The 14,127-nt window shown below is 40.0% G+C and overlaps 1 protein-coding gene across 1 annotated transcript; it reads right to left on the bottom strand.

Moving 5' to 3' along the window:
• Nucleotides 1-4,206: 4,206 nt before the first annotated feature.
• On the bottom strand, nt 4,207-12,064 carry LOC117954324 (ankyrin repeat domain-containing protein 33B-like). Its single transcript, XM_034888034.1, has 5 exons — nt 10,778-12,064; nt 8,424-8,553; nt 6,218-6,358; nt 5,885-6,048; nt 4,207-5,343 (listed from the first exon to the last, which is right to left on the bottom strand). The coding sequence occupies exons 1-5, from the start codon at nt 11,276-11,278 to the stop codon at nt 4,696-4,698; spliced, it is 1,584 nt and encodes a 527-aa protein (XP_034743925.1). The 5' UTR covers nt 11,279-12,064; the 3' UTR covers nt 4,207-4,695.
• Between the last annotated feature and the right edge of the window lie 2,063 nt (nt 12,065-14,127).

Below are 14,127 nucleotides of genomic sequence, written 5' to 3'. Positions count from 1 at the left end.
ATGTAAAGGTGTACTATAAGTCTCTAAAACTGTTTCAGCTCAATTTTATTTTTTACTCAAATCGTAGACGTTTGACGTTTACAACCCCTGTGTTGTCCTCCGAGACCGGGCTTTTTCACATATTATATTATATTATAGTGTATATTCAGGCGGCAGGCAGCTAACAGAATTTGATGGCTCAACCTTCTGTCTTCCAATCAATCTCTTATCACTCTTAGGTTTTCTGACCTCGCACGGAAGTTATGTTTCTGGCATATTTGTCTCTTTCGCTTAGTGTCTCAATCTCAGAATTTACTGAAACCTATAGGACACCAACACCCAACCTTCTCTCGTCACTCTGTGTGTGTGTATGTGTGTGTGTGTGTGTGTGTTTTGGGGCCATGCTTACCTTTGGGACTGTTAATAGACCTATTTACAGTCCATGATCTTATGGCAATGCTACATACAACTATATTGACGTCTTAAGGGTCATGAGTGCACTCTAGTGATCATTAGAGAAACTGCACCCCGGGTCAGGGTGGCGGCCATTTTAGTCTTTGAGGCCTGTCCTGCATGACTCTCTGCAGATACTGTAGATCAGCACATCATAGGCACAGATTTTATTATGAGAGCTACTTTTATCAACTGTAGCAGTGGTAAAAGTAGTGAATTGGTGTTTGTATCAGTTGTAACACCGCTATTATGTCATTCTGTTTTCTGTAGTTTAGATTATATGATATCAAGGGGAATGGCTATACTTACAAATCCTGGTTGTTGTGACACTGTTTTTGCTTATATACAGTATAAACAAATAACTGTCTTTACACATAAGACTTTTTTCATGTCCTGGACTCAGTCTTGACTCTGACCTTTTTGGACTCAGTCTTGATTAACACCCTGTATTTAGATGACACTTTTATCCAAAGTGACTTACAGTTGCAACTAGGGATTAAGCATCTTGCTCAAGTACACATTGGTTTAAGTATCACAGTGGGATTCGAACCTAGATCTCCCACCCCAAAGGCATGTGTCATATCAATTGCGCCATCACTACCACTGCATGATCAGCCAACTTTATAAAGCTAGATCCCGGGTATAGTTTGAGGGTCTGTTTAAACCCTTATGTACTTTCTGTACAGTTTTCCTAACAAAACACACATTTCAGATCACTGATGAACAAAGTTTTTACTGCTTTTTACGTTTCTGTTTCTTATACTGCCACTACATCATGAAGTGGTAGGAGTATTTAAATAAAGTATTTTGACAAAGTATTTTTCATAACACTAGCACTTCAAAAGAAGTATATGGTACAGAGCAAATCTTTTAAGAAACATTTGGTAAATGGTTGAGTTTAGGATAGGTCGTCGAGGACTAAGTCTCCGTTTTTGCGGGTTTTCGCAAATCAAGGGTTATCTAGAAACAACCTAGAGGTTCCTTGCATGTTTGGGGTTGGATTTCTTGCAAATGCAGTTGGGTTTTAGGTCCTCAATGCTGAGAAATGCAAGTAAGATTCTTATCCATCATACAGTACCATTAGAACCAGATTAGAGCCGTCTGAGCCATCCATCCATCCATCCAGAGACCTCAAACATACAGACAGTCATAAAGTCATAAATAACTATCTTCAGAGTAGAAGAAAAAGAGTCTTGCAACACATACTATGGCTCCCACAGAGCCCTGATCCCAACATCTTTGTGTCATTCTGGAATTAAATGACAAAGACAACTTTTGCACAATATTGTATGTACATCGGCCTATATATGTATGTATATATATTTACACACACACACACATATATATATATATATATATATATATATGTATACAGTATGTAATTCCAGAATTCCCTGAATGAGATGATGATGTGCATGCAATTGAGTTACGTTTGTTGTAGTTAAGCTTTTAATATCCATAGTCAAAGACACATCAATATATTTACATAAATATACATCGGATATTTAATTAAACACAATCAATGACAAATGAAAGTACCAACATTATAAACATTACAGTATTTCCTCATATGCCAATGATGGTGTGACATGTAGGCCATCAACAGTTTTAGTTCAATGAATTTGGCAGGGTTTTCCTTTGTATTATAGGTAAGAAGGCGCGGACATCTCCAGTCACCTCTCCGTCAGCTCTACATAATTTATGCCAAATTATCTATTTTAAAAATACTAGCTGTGCTTTATGTGGGGGATGAGGACAGTAATAGCATGTGGCTATGAGTCCCTTATCAGGATTAGGAAATCAATTTGCCAGTCTCCTGCCGACTCTGCTAAACTTCCAGCTGCATCATTTTCATTTCAAAGGTACGGGCACAGTTAGTACAGGCACACATCTTCAAAAGGGCTTTAGTTTTTCAGATACCCCTGCCTTAGGTGGAACAAACACAACCTTACTGTTTCATAATTTTAAGATGTCAACTTCATGAAATGGATGAAATATATTTCATACAGCAAAAAGTGCTTATCTTGATCAATATATTGACTTACCACAAAAAGTGCAAAATAAATTAATTTTGTTCCAATTTACACTTATAGTGCCCTGATATCTGCCCTGCTTCTCAAAGCTATATGAATATCAAAAAACGTATTCATTATAAAACTCAAGCCGAGAAACTTTTCAATTAAAAGTTTTCATAGGCAGAAATTTTACACTTTTACTTAAGGTAGTATATGATGGTATGTTGGCACAGTTCAAGCCATCACATTGATTAAGAAAATTTGCATGAAAACAATAAATGTGGTGCAATGAAGCAAAATGTATAAAGTGAGGTGTAAAATGCATTTTGGTGTGCAAAAACAATTTCTTTTGACAGTACAGGCTATCAAAGTTAAACTGTAACTCCATTAATCCCTTCTGACCTCCAGATTTCAAAATGTACAGCTCCACTTACAAAGTTCAAACTAGACACTCCAAGCTCCATTATAATAGATACGGAATACATATCTTTTTAGTTAAGTTATTCACATTTACATACTCCAGTTATTCAGAAAAAAATATTATATGCTACACACATACACACACTGTCTTTTACATGTGGGGGCAGCTGTTTCTGTTTAACTAAAAGTACATGAAATGATTTCAAAAAAATAAAAAAAACCTTCATGAATGTGTTCAATGAAGAAGCACAGTGGTGAACTGACTGCTCACTTGAAATAATACAGAAATTCAACAATTCCATAATTGATTCCTAGCTAATTTAACTTCTTGGACTGTAAAAAGTGTGTGTGTGTGTGTGTGTTGTCTGAAAAAGTGCTGGGGACATGTGTGGTCTGTTAGCCTTTAGCCTAGCACAAATACTTTCTTGTCTGCCATGTTAAGACTTCCTCTCACACTGCCTCTGGCGTCGTATTGTTCTGATGGCAGCCTGCTAATTGCTGCCACACGAACGTGGAGAGGAAACGTAAACACAGTAAATGAGCTGTTACTTTAGTCTTCTGCTAACTGCGGCTAAGTTCATGTTTCTGTAGCTAGGTAAAGCCTCGAACCACAGTGTGTCATCTCAATGGGCTGATAAAAAGGAAACAGCACAGTCAAAAGTAGAAGAGTACAAACCTGTTGAACCTCCCAGTGGTTGCCACTAGAGAGTGATAAAGGTACTACACCATGTAGTATTATTAACTGCCATTTGAATGCAAGATTCAAATGCACATGGACTCATGCAGCTAATGAGTACATACAGGGTGGCTCTCCATTGCTCACAGAGCAGGAGATGCCTACAGTAGGCTAGCATACATAATTATTTTGGAAGCAAACAAGTCACAGTCTAACACTAAGCTGTTTTATTTTTGGCTGTGCCTTTCCACTTCTCCACAAAGCCCTTACAAAGCCTGTGTGAGCTGGCTCCTCAGATCAGCTGACAAATAGTGCTCAAAAGCGCTTTGCTTCCTTCCGCAAATACCTGTTTCACTATGTACTTCTTGGCTTCCTCCAGCATGCTCAGTGATCTTTTCCTGTGGCAATCTGCTGTAGTACCAGTCTGCCACCAATCTTCATTTGGCCGTGTCAGAGCTCTTCTCTTCCATCCTGTGAAATCCCTCCAACTGGCTGTCACCTTTTCAAGCCCCGTTTACCCCCTTTTCGTATGCCTCTCCCTCAAATACTCCTGTCGAAGTTCCCTTTGTTCAACATTTGGTGTCCTGTATCCTTTCCAAGTCAGCACAACTTCTCAGCCTGTTGTAGTTCTTTGTCTTGCTCTTACTTAACCCCTTTCCTTCCTTTTTCTCTCACTGAATTGTCTTTCTGCTTCATCCTTTGCGGCCCGGTAGCAAATGTTTTAAGCTAACAAACTCTGCTTTAACTCTGCCTTGTCTAAATCAGAAGTTCCTTACACTTAATCTTCTTTTGATTTTTGCCACGTGTCACTGAATTTGCCAGACATATAAGCTGCCAACATGGAAAAATGTGTATTCTTAGCATCCTAGCAGGAGTTACAAATACTATACTTTATGTTGATTTTATATCACTGAGCTTCCGTATCTCCCACATTGCACCACAAATATGCTTCACAAATAAAGCTTGTGAATTCAAGTAGAAACAAGGCAACAAATCCAACAATGTCAGCAATCTCAACAAAAACAACAATGGCAACTGGCAGGTGTATTTACATTAACAAGTAATTAACAAGGAGTCAATTCTCCTGGTAGATTTCTCATGGACTGTGACATTGTGCTTTGTCAGGACTTTTCAACAAGACACACATTCCCTTCATCTCCTCCTTACCACAGTTAACAGTCTTTTCCTCTCCTCTTCCTGCCTCCTCTCAATTTTCTTCATCTTGTAGTTCCACTTGGGGATCTGGAGCTGGTTATTGTTTTTGCTCCGTTTGAGTTTTTCTGGCGTGAAGTTCAGAGGTGGGGCTTTGCAGAGCATAACTTTGGGCACTACGATGCCTGGTCGCACGCTGCTTCTCCTCAGCATATGAAGAGGCAGGAGGCTTGCTCGTCTCATGGCCACTGTGGCCATGTCGTTTAGCAGCTGATGCTGCAGGCTGGCTCTCCGATCTATAGACTTGGGGAGAAGGAGGATCCGCGAGTTCTGGAAGAATTTCTTGTAGTTGTTAAGTCTGTCTGGGCCCAGACGCTTCAGCTCAATTACCCGTTGCCTCCTCAGGATCTCCTGCACAGCCTGCCGACGCTTCCCGATGCACGGCGGGCTGCCTGGACACACAGTACGGCAAGCTGTGGCAATGACTGGACTGGAGATACTGGTGGTGATGTGGACCATGTGCTGAAGAACGCCATCATCCAGAGGGTTAACCTTGTTGTTGATGTAAAACCCATAAGGGCAGCAGGAAAGAGAGTGGATCAAACTTCTCCAGCAAGACTTTGGCTCTTGGGCCTGGGCCACCAGCTCCTGCACAAGAAGATCAAATATTATAATTAAAAGCAGATGTTCTTTATGATTGTTCAGCCAAGGACCCCTTACTAGATAGAGTACTGTAATTGTTTTACATTTCTAGTATAGATCAACACAAGAGAAAATCCTATCCAACTAGCTGCACGTAACGCTGTACCTAAACAAAACATCAAAGGCAAATCAAGAGAAAATGGTTCATTCAAAGTGCATTTCAGAACGCACACATACACATATCAAGACAAGCGTGGAGAGGTTCACAGTGTGCATTGGCTTCATAAAGCACACATTCTGATAACGATAGACCATTTAAATCTATGAACAATTTTAGATTTTAAAAATGCAGTAGCCTAATACTCATTGAACTACGAAGACTTTTGTACAAAAATAAATAAGTAATAAAATCAACCTGAAAACCTTTAACTAACTCCTTGACAGAGTGCCCTGGCTTTTTTAAATTGCTTGTTTAAAGTTATCATTAATTGAAAGTATTGTGTGGTGCATTCAATAGTAGGACTGAAGCCATGTATAATGTATTAACCTCCAGCATGGGCCACTCCAGGGAGAAGGAGTCACAGATCTGCTCAGCACAGGGCTTTGACATCAGCCGATACATCAGATTGGCTGTCTCATATCGACCAGTGAAGAGAGCCCACTCCCTGGGTGTCATATTGCGACTGTTGTCCTGTGCCTGAATATCACCTCCTGGAAACACAAGAAGTTATGCAAGGGAGAATATGTGACTAAATTGGACTGTAATCTGCATTACATTTCTAGAGCTTTCAATTGCTTGTAAGTAGAATAAAGTTTGTGATGCAAGATTTTCTAGAGTAGCTGTCCATTAACCTTAATTATTTAAAGGAATGTGTTTTACCAGCCAGCATGAGAGCCCTGACACACTCAGCCCGGCCCTGCATGGCAGCCTTCATCAAAGCTGTGAAACCGTGACAGTTCCTCCTCTCAATGTCCAGCCCAGGGAAGTAGTTGAGCAGGTAGTTCAAGATGATCGCATGACCTGCAGCCCAGAGGGACACAAAGACGTTTGACTTGTTTCTGGAGTTTGGCACTTGCAAAGCTTCTTCTGACATATCCACCGTTATTGTCCTTGCTTTTCTACATTTCAACTAGGTTTTTTATACACTCATCAATATTAAAACTTCCCATTTCTACCTTTAATTGCACTTCTATTGCATACCATTTTGGTTTCTATGAAATCACATTGTAGTCAGCAACTGTGTGGCGGAGGGGTGGCGGTGGTTCATGATCACGGAAGGTTTGTGTCATGTGGGCACACATTACTTAGAATTCCTCATGACTTGGACAACAACAGGTTTCTGGATATGCACACACATCGTTATGCCAACCTTTTCAAGAAGCTAATTGAAGGAATGAAAGAGGGGTGCTGTGTTCGCACGGTCCAAGTCTGCCACTACTGGAAAACTTTGAAAAAAATCATATATTGCAAGGCTACACATATTAGTGGAATATTTTTTCATTAGGCATGTAAACAGCTTAGTTGGAATAGCCTCTTTTTTCTCGAATAGGAAAAAACCGTAGTCAGTGTTGCTGATGGGATTTGAAGTCAAACTACAGATTTAACCATTCAGCTTCAGCTTCACATCAGCTTCTTGAACATCACAGCCTTCCTAATTGAGTAAATCCAGTCTAAATCCAGACTAATGAAACAGCTGATCTTCTGAAATTCCTTGAAACGAGCTCAACGCAGAGTTTACGCAACATAAATCCATTAAAGCACTCCAGCTAGAAGCGTATGCATGGTTGAATGGAAGGGTGAGGGGTAGGGTTAACACTGAGAGTTCACCTTGGAGGACATGGCCTTTAGACAAGGGTTTTAGGGAGAGTTTTTCTTCTCATGTATTTGACCACTGTGCTGCAGTGTGAACTCACAGTCTTGGTCAGCTGTTCCCCTGAGGTGTTGCAGAGTACTTTGTCATGAAAGGGGATCAATACTTCTTTTAATGAAGCAGAAAACGAAGAGTAGTCTGCAGCTATTCATCACAGGACACAGAGAGCCATTCATCATCGTTAGCAGATGAGATGGCTGGGGTAAATGTGGCCGCATCACTATGAAATGACTTATCATGGTAAACTTTAATGACAGCAAATACCAAGGCTTCTTGGAACTGGAAGCACCAGACCTCATAATATGATCTTTGCTTTACTTGGGACCAATTTTAAAACTCAGTTCTCTGCAAAAAAAATCTCTACCACTGTAAAGTATGTATCACAAAGTAGTTGGGGAGAGGATGCAAGGTATCTGTCTCACTAGGAGACATACAGTAGATTCTTAGGTAAAGGTAGAAGGAATGCAGAAATTGTGACATCCTGGAAGTTGTATGTGTGTATTTGAAGTGATAACATTTGATGTTTGGTCATGTAACCTGTGTCTGGACAGTCATAGCAAGAGTATTTTAGTACTAGATTTTAATAAGAAACACTAACAATGTAACTGTTTAACATTGTGGTGAATGGAGGAGAAAGATAGGGAACTCAAACTCAATATGCTCTCTATCATCTCCACATACTCTTTCTATGAATTCCTTTCAGATCATATCAATAACAGGATCATTGCACATTTTTAATTTCCCTCTAGTTATTTTCTAAGATTATTTTGATTAAAGAAAACAACCCTTTGTTACAACTTGGGTTTTATTTTCGTGGCTACAGCCATTGATTCTATCAGTTATGATGACATTGTACTCACCGAGGTAACTACTGTAATACCGTATAGTGAAATAAAGTGTTGTGTAGAGTGTTGTTGGCAAAACGTTACAGCCTGCACAATTGTCCGACCACTCATATGTGTCCATTAGTCCATCAGTCTTGGAACCTTTTGTAATTGACTAATACAAAATTAAATTACAAGACAGCACGACTTGAAGCTTGTTGATATTCTGCATGAAAACAGTAAGTGTTGTAAGCTGACCTAATTAAATACTAGGCATATTCGTGCCTTTAAAACAATCTGACTTGAACATAATGAGGTGGACCCGGACTGTGAAGGGCCTTTTTAAGAAACACTAGCACTAACAATCCTTTAATTGAAAAGGTATGTTTACCTGCTTGTGCTGCAGTAATAAGAGCAGTGTTGCCCTCATTGTCCTGCCAGTTGACATCGAGACTCGGGCACTGAGAGAGGGCGATGACCACTTCCACGTAGCCATGGTAGCACGCCATAATCAGACCAGACTGAAACACAAAAACAAGAGTGCTTGAGTTTCTTACTTTCTCTCTTTTAAAGTTAAATTGCTTTTTGCGGCTACGGGGAAGCTTAGTCATAGCTAAATTTCCTCACAGGAGAAAACCATTCCATTGATTCTCATAAAAAGAAATAACACTTATCAGTTATGTTGACTACAAGCACAGTTAAAGACGGAGAGTGAGTCTGTAGACAGGCTAATTATGGGTTTTCGCCTGGAGTGGTCACTTGCCAAGCACCTATTTGTCCTCATTTCTACTTTCTGGTTTGCTCTTATTCCAAAAGGGCCAAAGCTGTTCAATCAGAGTTAGTGTTACTATCATATTTTTCCACAAAGCACACATTAACAAAGGGCATATGGATTGCATTTTCAACCCACTTAAGAGAGCACTCCTGTAGCATCTCTCTATTTCAACTCTGACCCTAGTTAGAACCAGCTGTAACATGCCTGTATGTGAATATGCTATTTGGATAATGAAAAACATGTTAATTCAAAGTGCATATGCACACAGAAGGCATTGTGATCAGAATGTGATCAGAGGAGGCAAACCACATGCGGAGGTGGTGCGTGGATTGGATGTCACTATCCCGCTGAAGTGTAGAGACACAGATCGCATCTTTGTATCAGATGTAACTGGGGCAAGTAAATCAAAGGCCTGCAGAAAGGTCTCTCTGCCGGTTTGTATCAGTAACCAAATCAAAAGTTGGCCTTTTCTTTCTGCAGTTGTGAAAAAAAACGTTTCATTATCCACATTTTCATTTCATCCCACCAATTTAGCTGCATTTTGTTGGAGCCCCGACTGTAGTGCCTTTCACTGTCTTCCCAAATGAAGTATGACAAGTAATTATGCCTTCTGCACTTCCCACTTCAGGATGCTAAAGCACTTCAAAAGTTACAGCTGGTTGACCAATTCAATCTTCATGGGATAATACAAGAACTTGGTTTCAAAACAGATCAAGAGGATAATTACGATCATAAAAAAATGGCAGGAATTAAAGGAAAATATTACCAAGCTACTCTTTAGAGAGACAAATAAGACAGAATGTGTACTAATAATTGTAACCAAAATGACTTGACATTAGCTACAAAACAAATTTTTTGTTTTGTTTACTGAACTCTCAATCCCGAATCTCAACGGTTTGTGAGTTCTGCTTGATACGTGTAAGTTGTGAACATAACACTTAACCACAATTAAACTAAAATAGTACCACATGGCTAATCAGCATTACCCCCACGTGAAGTAACACCAGATTCATTATGATTTGATGATGTTGTCTTTGTCTGTGCTTTTGTATATTTTCTGTTAAGACATTAACCTGCCAGGGACTGCAGATGAAAATGAGCCTGAATGGCTAAATCTGGCACGTTTACATAATGGACTTAATTGCTCATATTAATTAACTGCATTGTCCCTTCTTAAAGAAATATACATGCAATTTTGAATAAAAGGATATTCCCGGATTATGAAGAACCTTCAAAATCTCACTCCTTTGAGGGTCAGTGGGTGGCTTACACCATGATCAACATTGCTGGCCATGTTGTAGAACTGATGCTGTACACACACAAGAAAAGAGGACACTCATTACACTGATGCTACCACAATATATAATCAATGTTCAAAAGGCTATACCTGTGACTTTGGACGTTTTAACTGATTTATCCCAAATCATGAATATTTTACATCACTGCTGACTGTGTGGTTTCCTATATTTAAAGGAAAAGAAAAATCCTACCTTTGAAGCAGCCGTTGGTAGTGACGGCCAAATGAAGCCTCATAAAGCTTTTTGAACTATTTTTTTGATCACAGTTGTTTTGGTTTTCAAAGTGGCACAGTGAAGAATATTAAAATCTATCTGCACTTACCTAAATTATAATGCAATGCAATTGGACAATGAATGGAAAGCCATGGCTGCCTGTAAAGTAGTAAATACATCTAAAACCCTCAACCTCTACAGAGTTTCCAAGATAGATAAAACTTACTGATAAAACACTGGAAGAGTTCTGTAAGACCTTTGCTCATGGAACATCATGTATTTTGACATACAGTTTTATATCTTTTGTTAACTTAGGTTTCCAGTTGAAAAACATTGTAGTCTTTTTGTATACATCAGGAAAATTGGGAACAAGACATAGACTTTGCCGGTTTCAAGTCAGCACGGAAAACCCCGCCAGAAGTGCCTGAAAATCATTTCATTTAAATGGGTTGAACTTACTCTTCTGTTGCGATCCGTCTCTTTCACTTCCTCTTCGGTCACTCCTTGTCTGATCATAATCTTGACGATAATGGTGTTGTTGTTGCAGCAGGCATTAAAGAAAGAAATAGGTTCGGGGCTGTCAGGGCTTGGCGATCGCTGGAACATAATTTGAGACACAACTGAATCGTCATGGGGATAGAAAGAGTCGTCCGAGGCAATGCTTTGCGTGTCCATGCGATCTGGCAGGGCATCAAAGTCCAACTCCTCGAACTCTTGGTAGATATCGTCCTCATCCTCCCAATAGTTTTGTGTGTAATCAACATCATAAACCTCGCTATCATCCTCTCCAGACACCCCACACTCAACCCCTTTTTTTTCAACATTGGTGATGGATATGGCAGGTGTACCCATAGCCACTCTATTTGTCCTAAGCGGACTCTTACCCAGTCCCGCAACTCTGAACCCTCCATTCTCCAGAACCTTTGAACCTTCACTCTGTTCCTCTGTTATTAACACCATTTAAACCCTCACCAGCCCCCAAACACTTTTAAATTATTGTGTGGTGGCAGGGGATTCCTTGCGAAACCTTGAGTTTATGTCCACAGGCCCACAGCAATACATTGTCTCATCATACCAGACAGTAGATTGAATCCTGCCAGGCTATTGACCTTTATCGGTTTCCATCTCAGTCTGGTTTTTCCAACAAATAAGGGTTACAAAGGTCACAAGAGAGGCATGAGATCATCACACATGCTCCCGATCCACCATCATTGTCTAATTAATCTTCTTTGGATGCCATAGACTTTAGGATTCCCTAGAACTCCACAAACCAATTTTGGTCAAGAAAGGTTTGATCGTATGCGTGATCTGAGGCAGTCATTCTGAACTAAAAAGTGACCAAATAGTTTCAATAAAAAAATAAAAAAGTTTTTTCTTCATTGAATGAGTCCACCAGTGTCACGTCTACAAATGCAATGAGTTTGACAAGCCCCAAAGTTTCCATGAGTTCCAGTGGTGGAAAAGTCACTGCCCATTTCCATGTGACTCTTCGCAATGGCACCAAAAGCCTTGTCTGTCCGATCTCTAATCATGGCTTCATAAAACAGGCATGAAGCTTGAATTCTTGAAATCTTGATGAGAATTTAATTCCAAAGATGGATGTCCTCTGTAAAGTACAGCAAGCAGTCGTCCTGGTTAGAAACAGTAAGAGTCACCACCAACAGCAACTAATCATGTTTCCCCGTGGAGAAACATTGAGCTTCCTTTGATGATGGCCGGCCGTGGGATGAGAGACATTCTCTTGAACTGATACGTGATAATCCCTTTAGTCGCTCTCTCTTTAGCTCTAGCTGGTCCGTCGTATTCCCCTCCCCTGTGACAATACAGTTTGTATGATGTCAATTGGAATAATAAAGTTTAACATTGAATGGTACAAGCATAGAAGCAATGTCTCACCTTTAAAAATCTTCTCTCTTAATATCCTCAGATGTCCTTACACAGGGACAACAGAAGAAAAACAAGGATGTGTACCAGGGTGTTCTTGTTGTTCTAGACACAGGATATGCAAAGTAAATGCAACAAATACAAAAAAACACTCACGCCAATGTTTACACCAACGTTCATTTACTACATTTGTTCTGACCAAAACGCCCTTATTAGTGAATTATCGTTATCAGTGCAACAGATCAAGCTGACCTCCCCCCCCCCCCCCCCCCCCCCCCGCATGGTTTCATCTTCTGCTGCACTTAACACTGCAAGCTTAGACTGGATTTAACAACCATGTGACTTCATGTGTGTATACAGTGGAAGGACTGGGATCCCCCATAACCAAGACAAAGTCACCTTCATCAGTCTCTAAGGCTGTCCAGCAGTTACTTTTCAATTGATGCAAATGAAAAAAAAATGTTTAATATTTATTGTAATATTTATTGTTAGGTTTTACAAATTAAGATAGAAAATTCAAGTTTCCAAGTGTGGACTTATTATTGCTTCCACACATGACAAGTTTGCATTGATATAAAATATTACTGAGCTGGATTCAAGTAACCAGTTTGGCTCGTAAATCAGTCTAATTCACACGGTCACGCACTGAGCATCCGATCTGGGCATACGTGCCAGACAGTTGGGGATTCCAAGTGTTTTGTGCCAACTGCCTTGGCCAGTTGAGGTTTGCCACACTGAGCCAAGATGTACAGAAACACTAATCTCTAGCGGGTAAATCCTGCCTTTCCTGAAACACATTATACCATTCTGTGTTATAAACTGCCCTTCACTTGTGCTTTGTGGGGTCAAATAATCATTTGCACGTTCTCTTTAACCCTGGTCTGAAAATGACTGTGCAAAGTAGTCATCTGTGCCAGAGAGTGTACATTTCACTTTTGTTCTTTGCCTGCTGTCTGGCTTTAAAGTGGAGAAGAAATAGAACTATCAAACTCTTCAAGACACAGCACTAATCTCTTCAGAGCTCCTTCAGGACAGACAAATTACAGGCACTTAGTCCAGGATTTGATAGTCATGAAAAGGTCGATCCCATTGTGCTTGTGAATAATGAAGCACAGGTTGGGAAAAATCTGTTTTAGCATGTCAGAAATCATTTCAGCTGCACATGCTCCTAATCTGCACTTGGCTTCCAAAGCTGTTAAGACATCTTTGCATTAGCAGAAAGGTAATTGGATTCAGCAGAAAATACCCCACATCCCACTTTCCTAGAGCTGTGCTTTTCCATTAGAAGTAGGCTGTTATAAACTGCTGATGTTAAATTCTGATGTAAATTATATTAATTTTGACAAAGATATTAGTGATATTTTTGGTAATTAATGGCCTGTGTTCTGTGTCACATTTTCCTTACAAATCTCCAAATAAATCAAAACTAAAGGCCAAATGGGAAAAGCTATAGGGACTAGAACTAGTATTTGTCAAAAGGCCCAATATAGAATCATCTGTATCATGAGTTGGAAGGTCAAAAAATAAAGCCTAAAGACAGATGACACTTACACAAATAATGGGTTAGGCCTTAGAACACGCACACTGACAGATTTTCTGTGGTTGGACCACGGACTTTATAAAAGATGAACCTTTTCTCTGCAACGTCACTCAAAAGCTTCCAAGGTGCCGAAATGAATCTCAAAGTGGGCGGCTACCAAGGCTACAGCCGTCACCATCTTGCCAGTGCATGACGTCACCTAACTACCAGCTAATCCAAATATGGGTAAAGAGGTGGAGCATTGACAGAGCTGAGTGAATGAAGCTGAATGAAGCCTACAGTCCATGCTCTCCTGCGGTTACGACAGCCACCTGTCACTCAAAGCCGCACACCCTTTGTTGTGCAGAGCTTTAAGCTGGATTAAATGGTTACGTTGTATAAAAAG

The sequence above is a fragment of the Etheostoma cragini genome, chromosome 12, assembly GCF_013103735.1.
Source record: "Etheostoma cragini isolate CJK2018 chromosome 12, CSU_Ecrag_1.0, whole genome shotgun sequence".
Classification (NCBI taxonomy): Eukaryota; Metazoa; Chordata; class Actinopteri; order Perciformes; family Percidae; genus Etheostoma; species Etheostoma cragini.
Note: the sequence above shows the minus strand (reverse complement) of the source record. Positions and strands in the feature narration are given on the sequence as shown.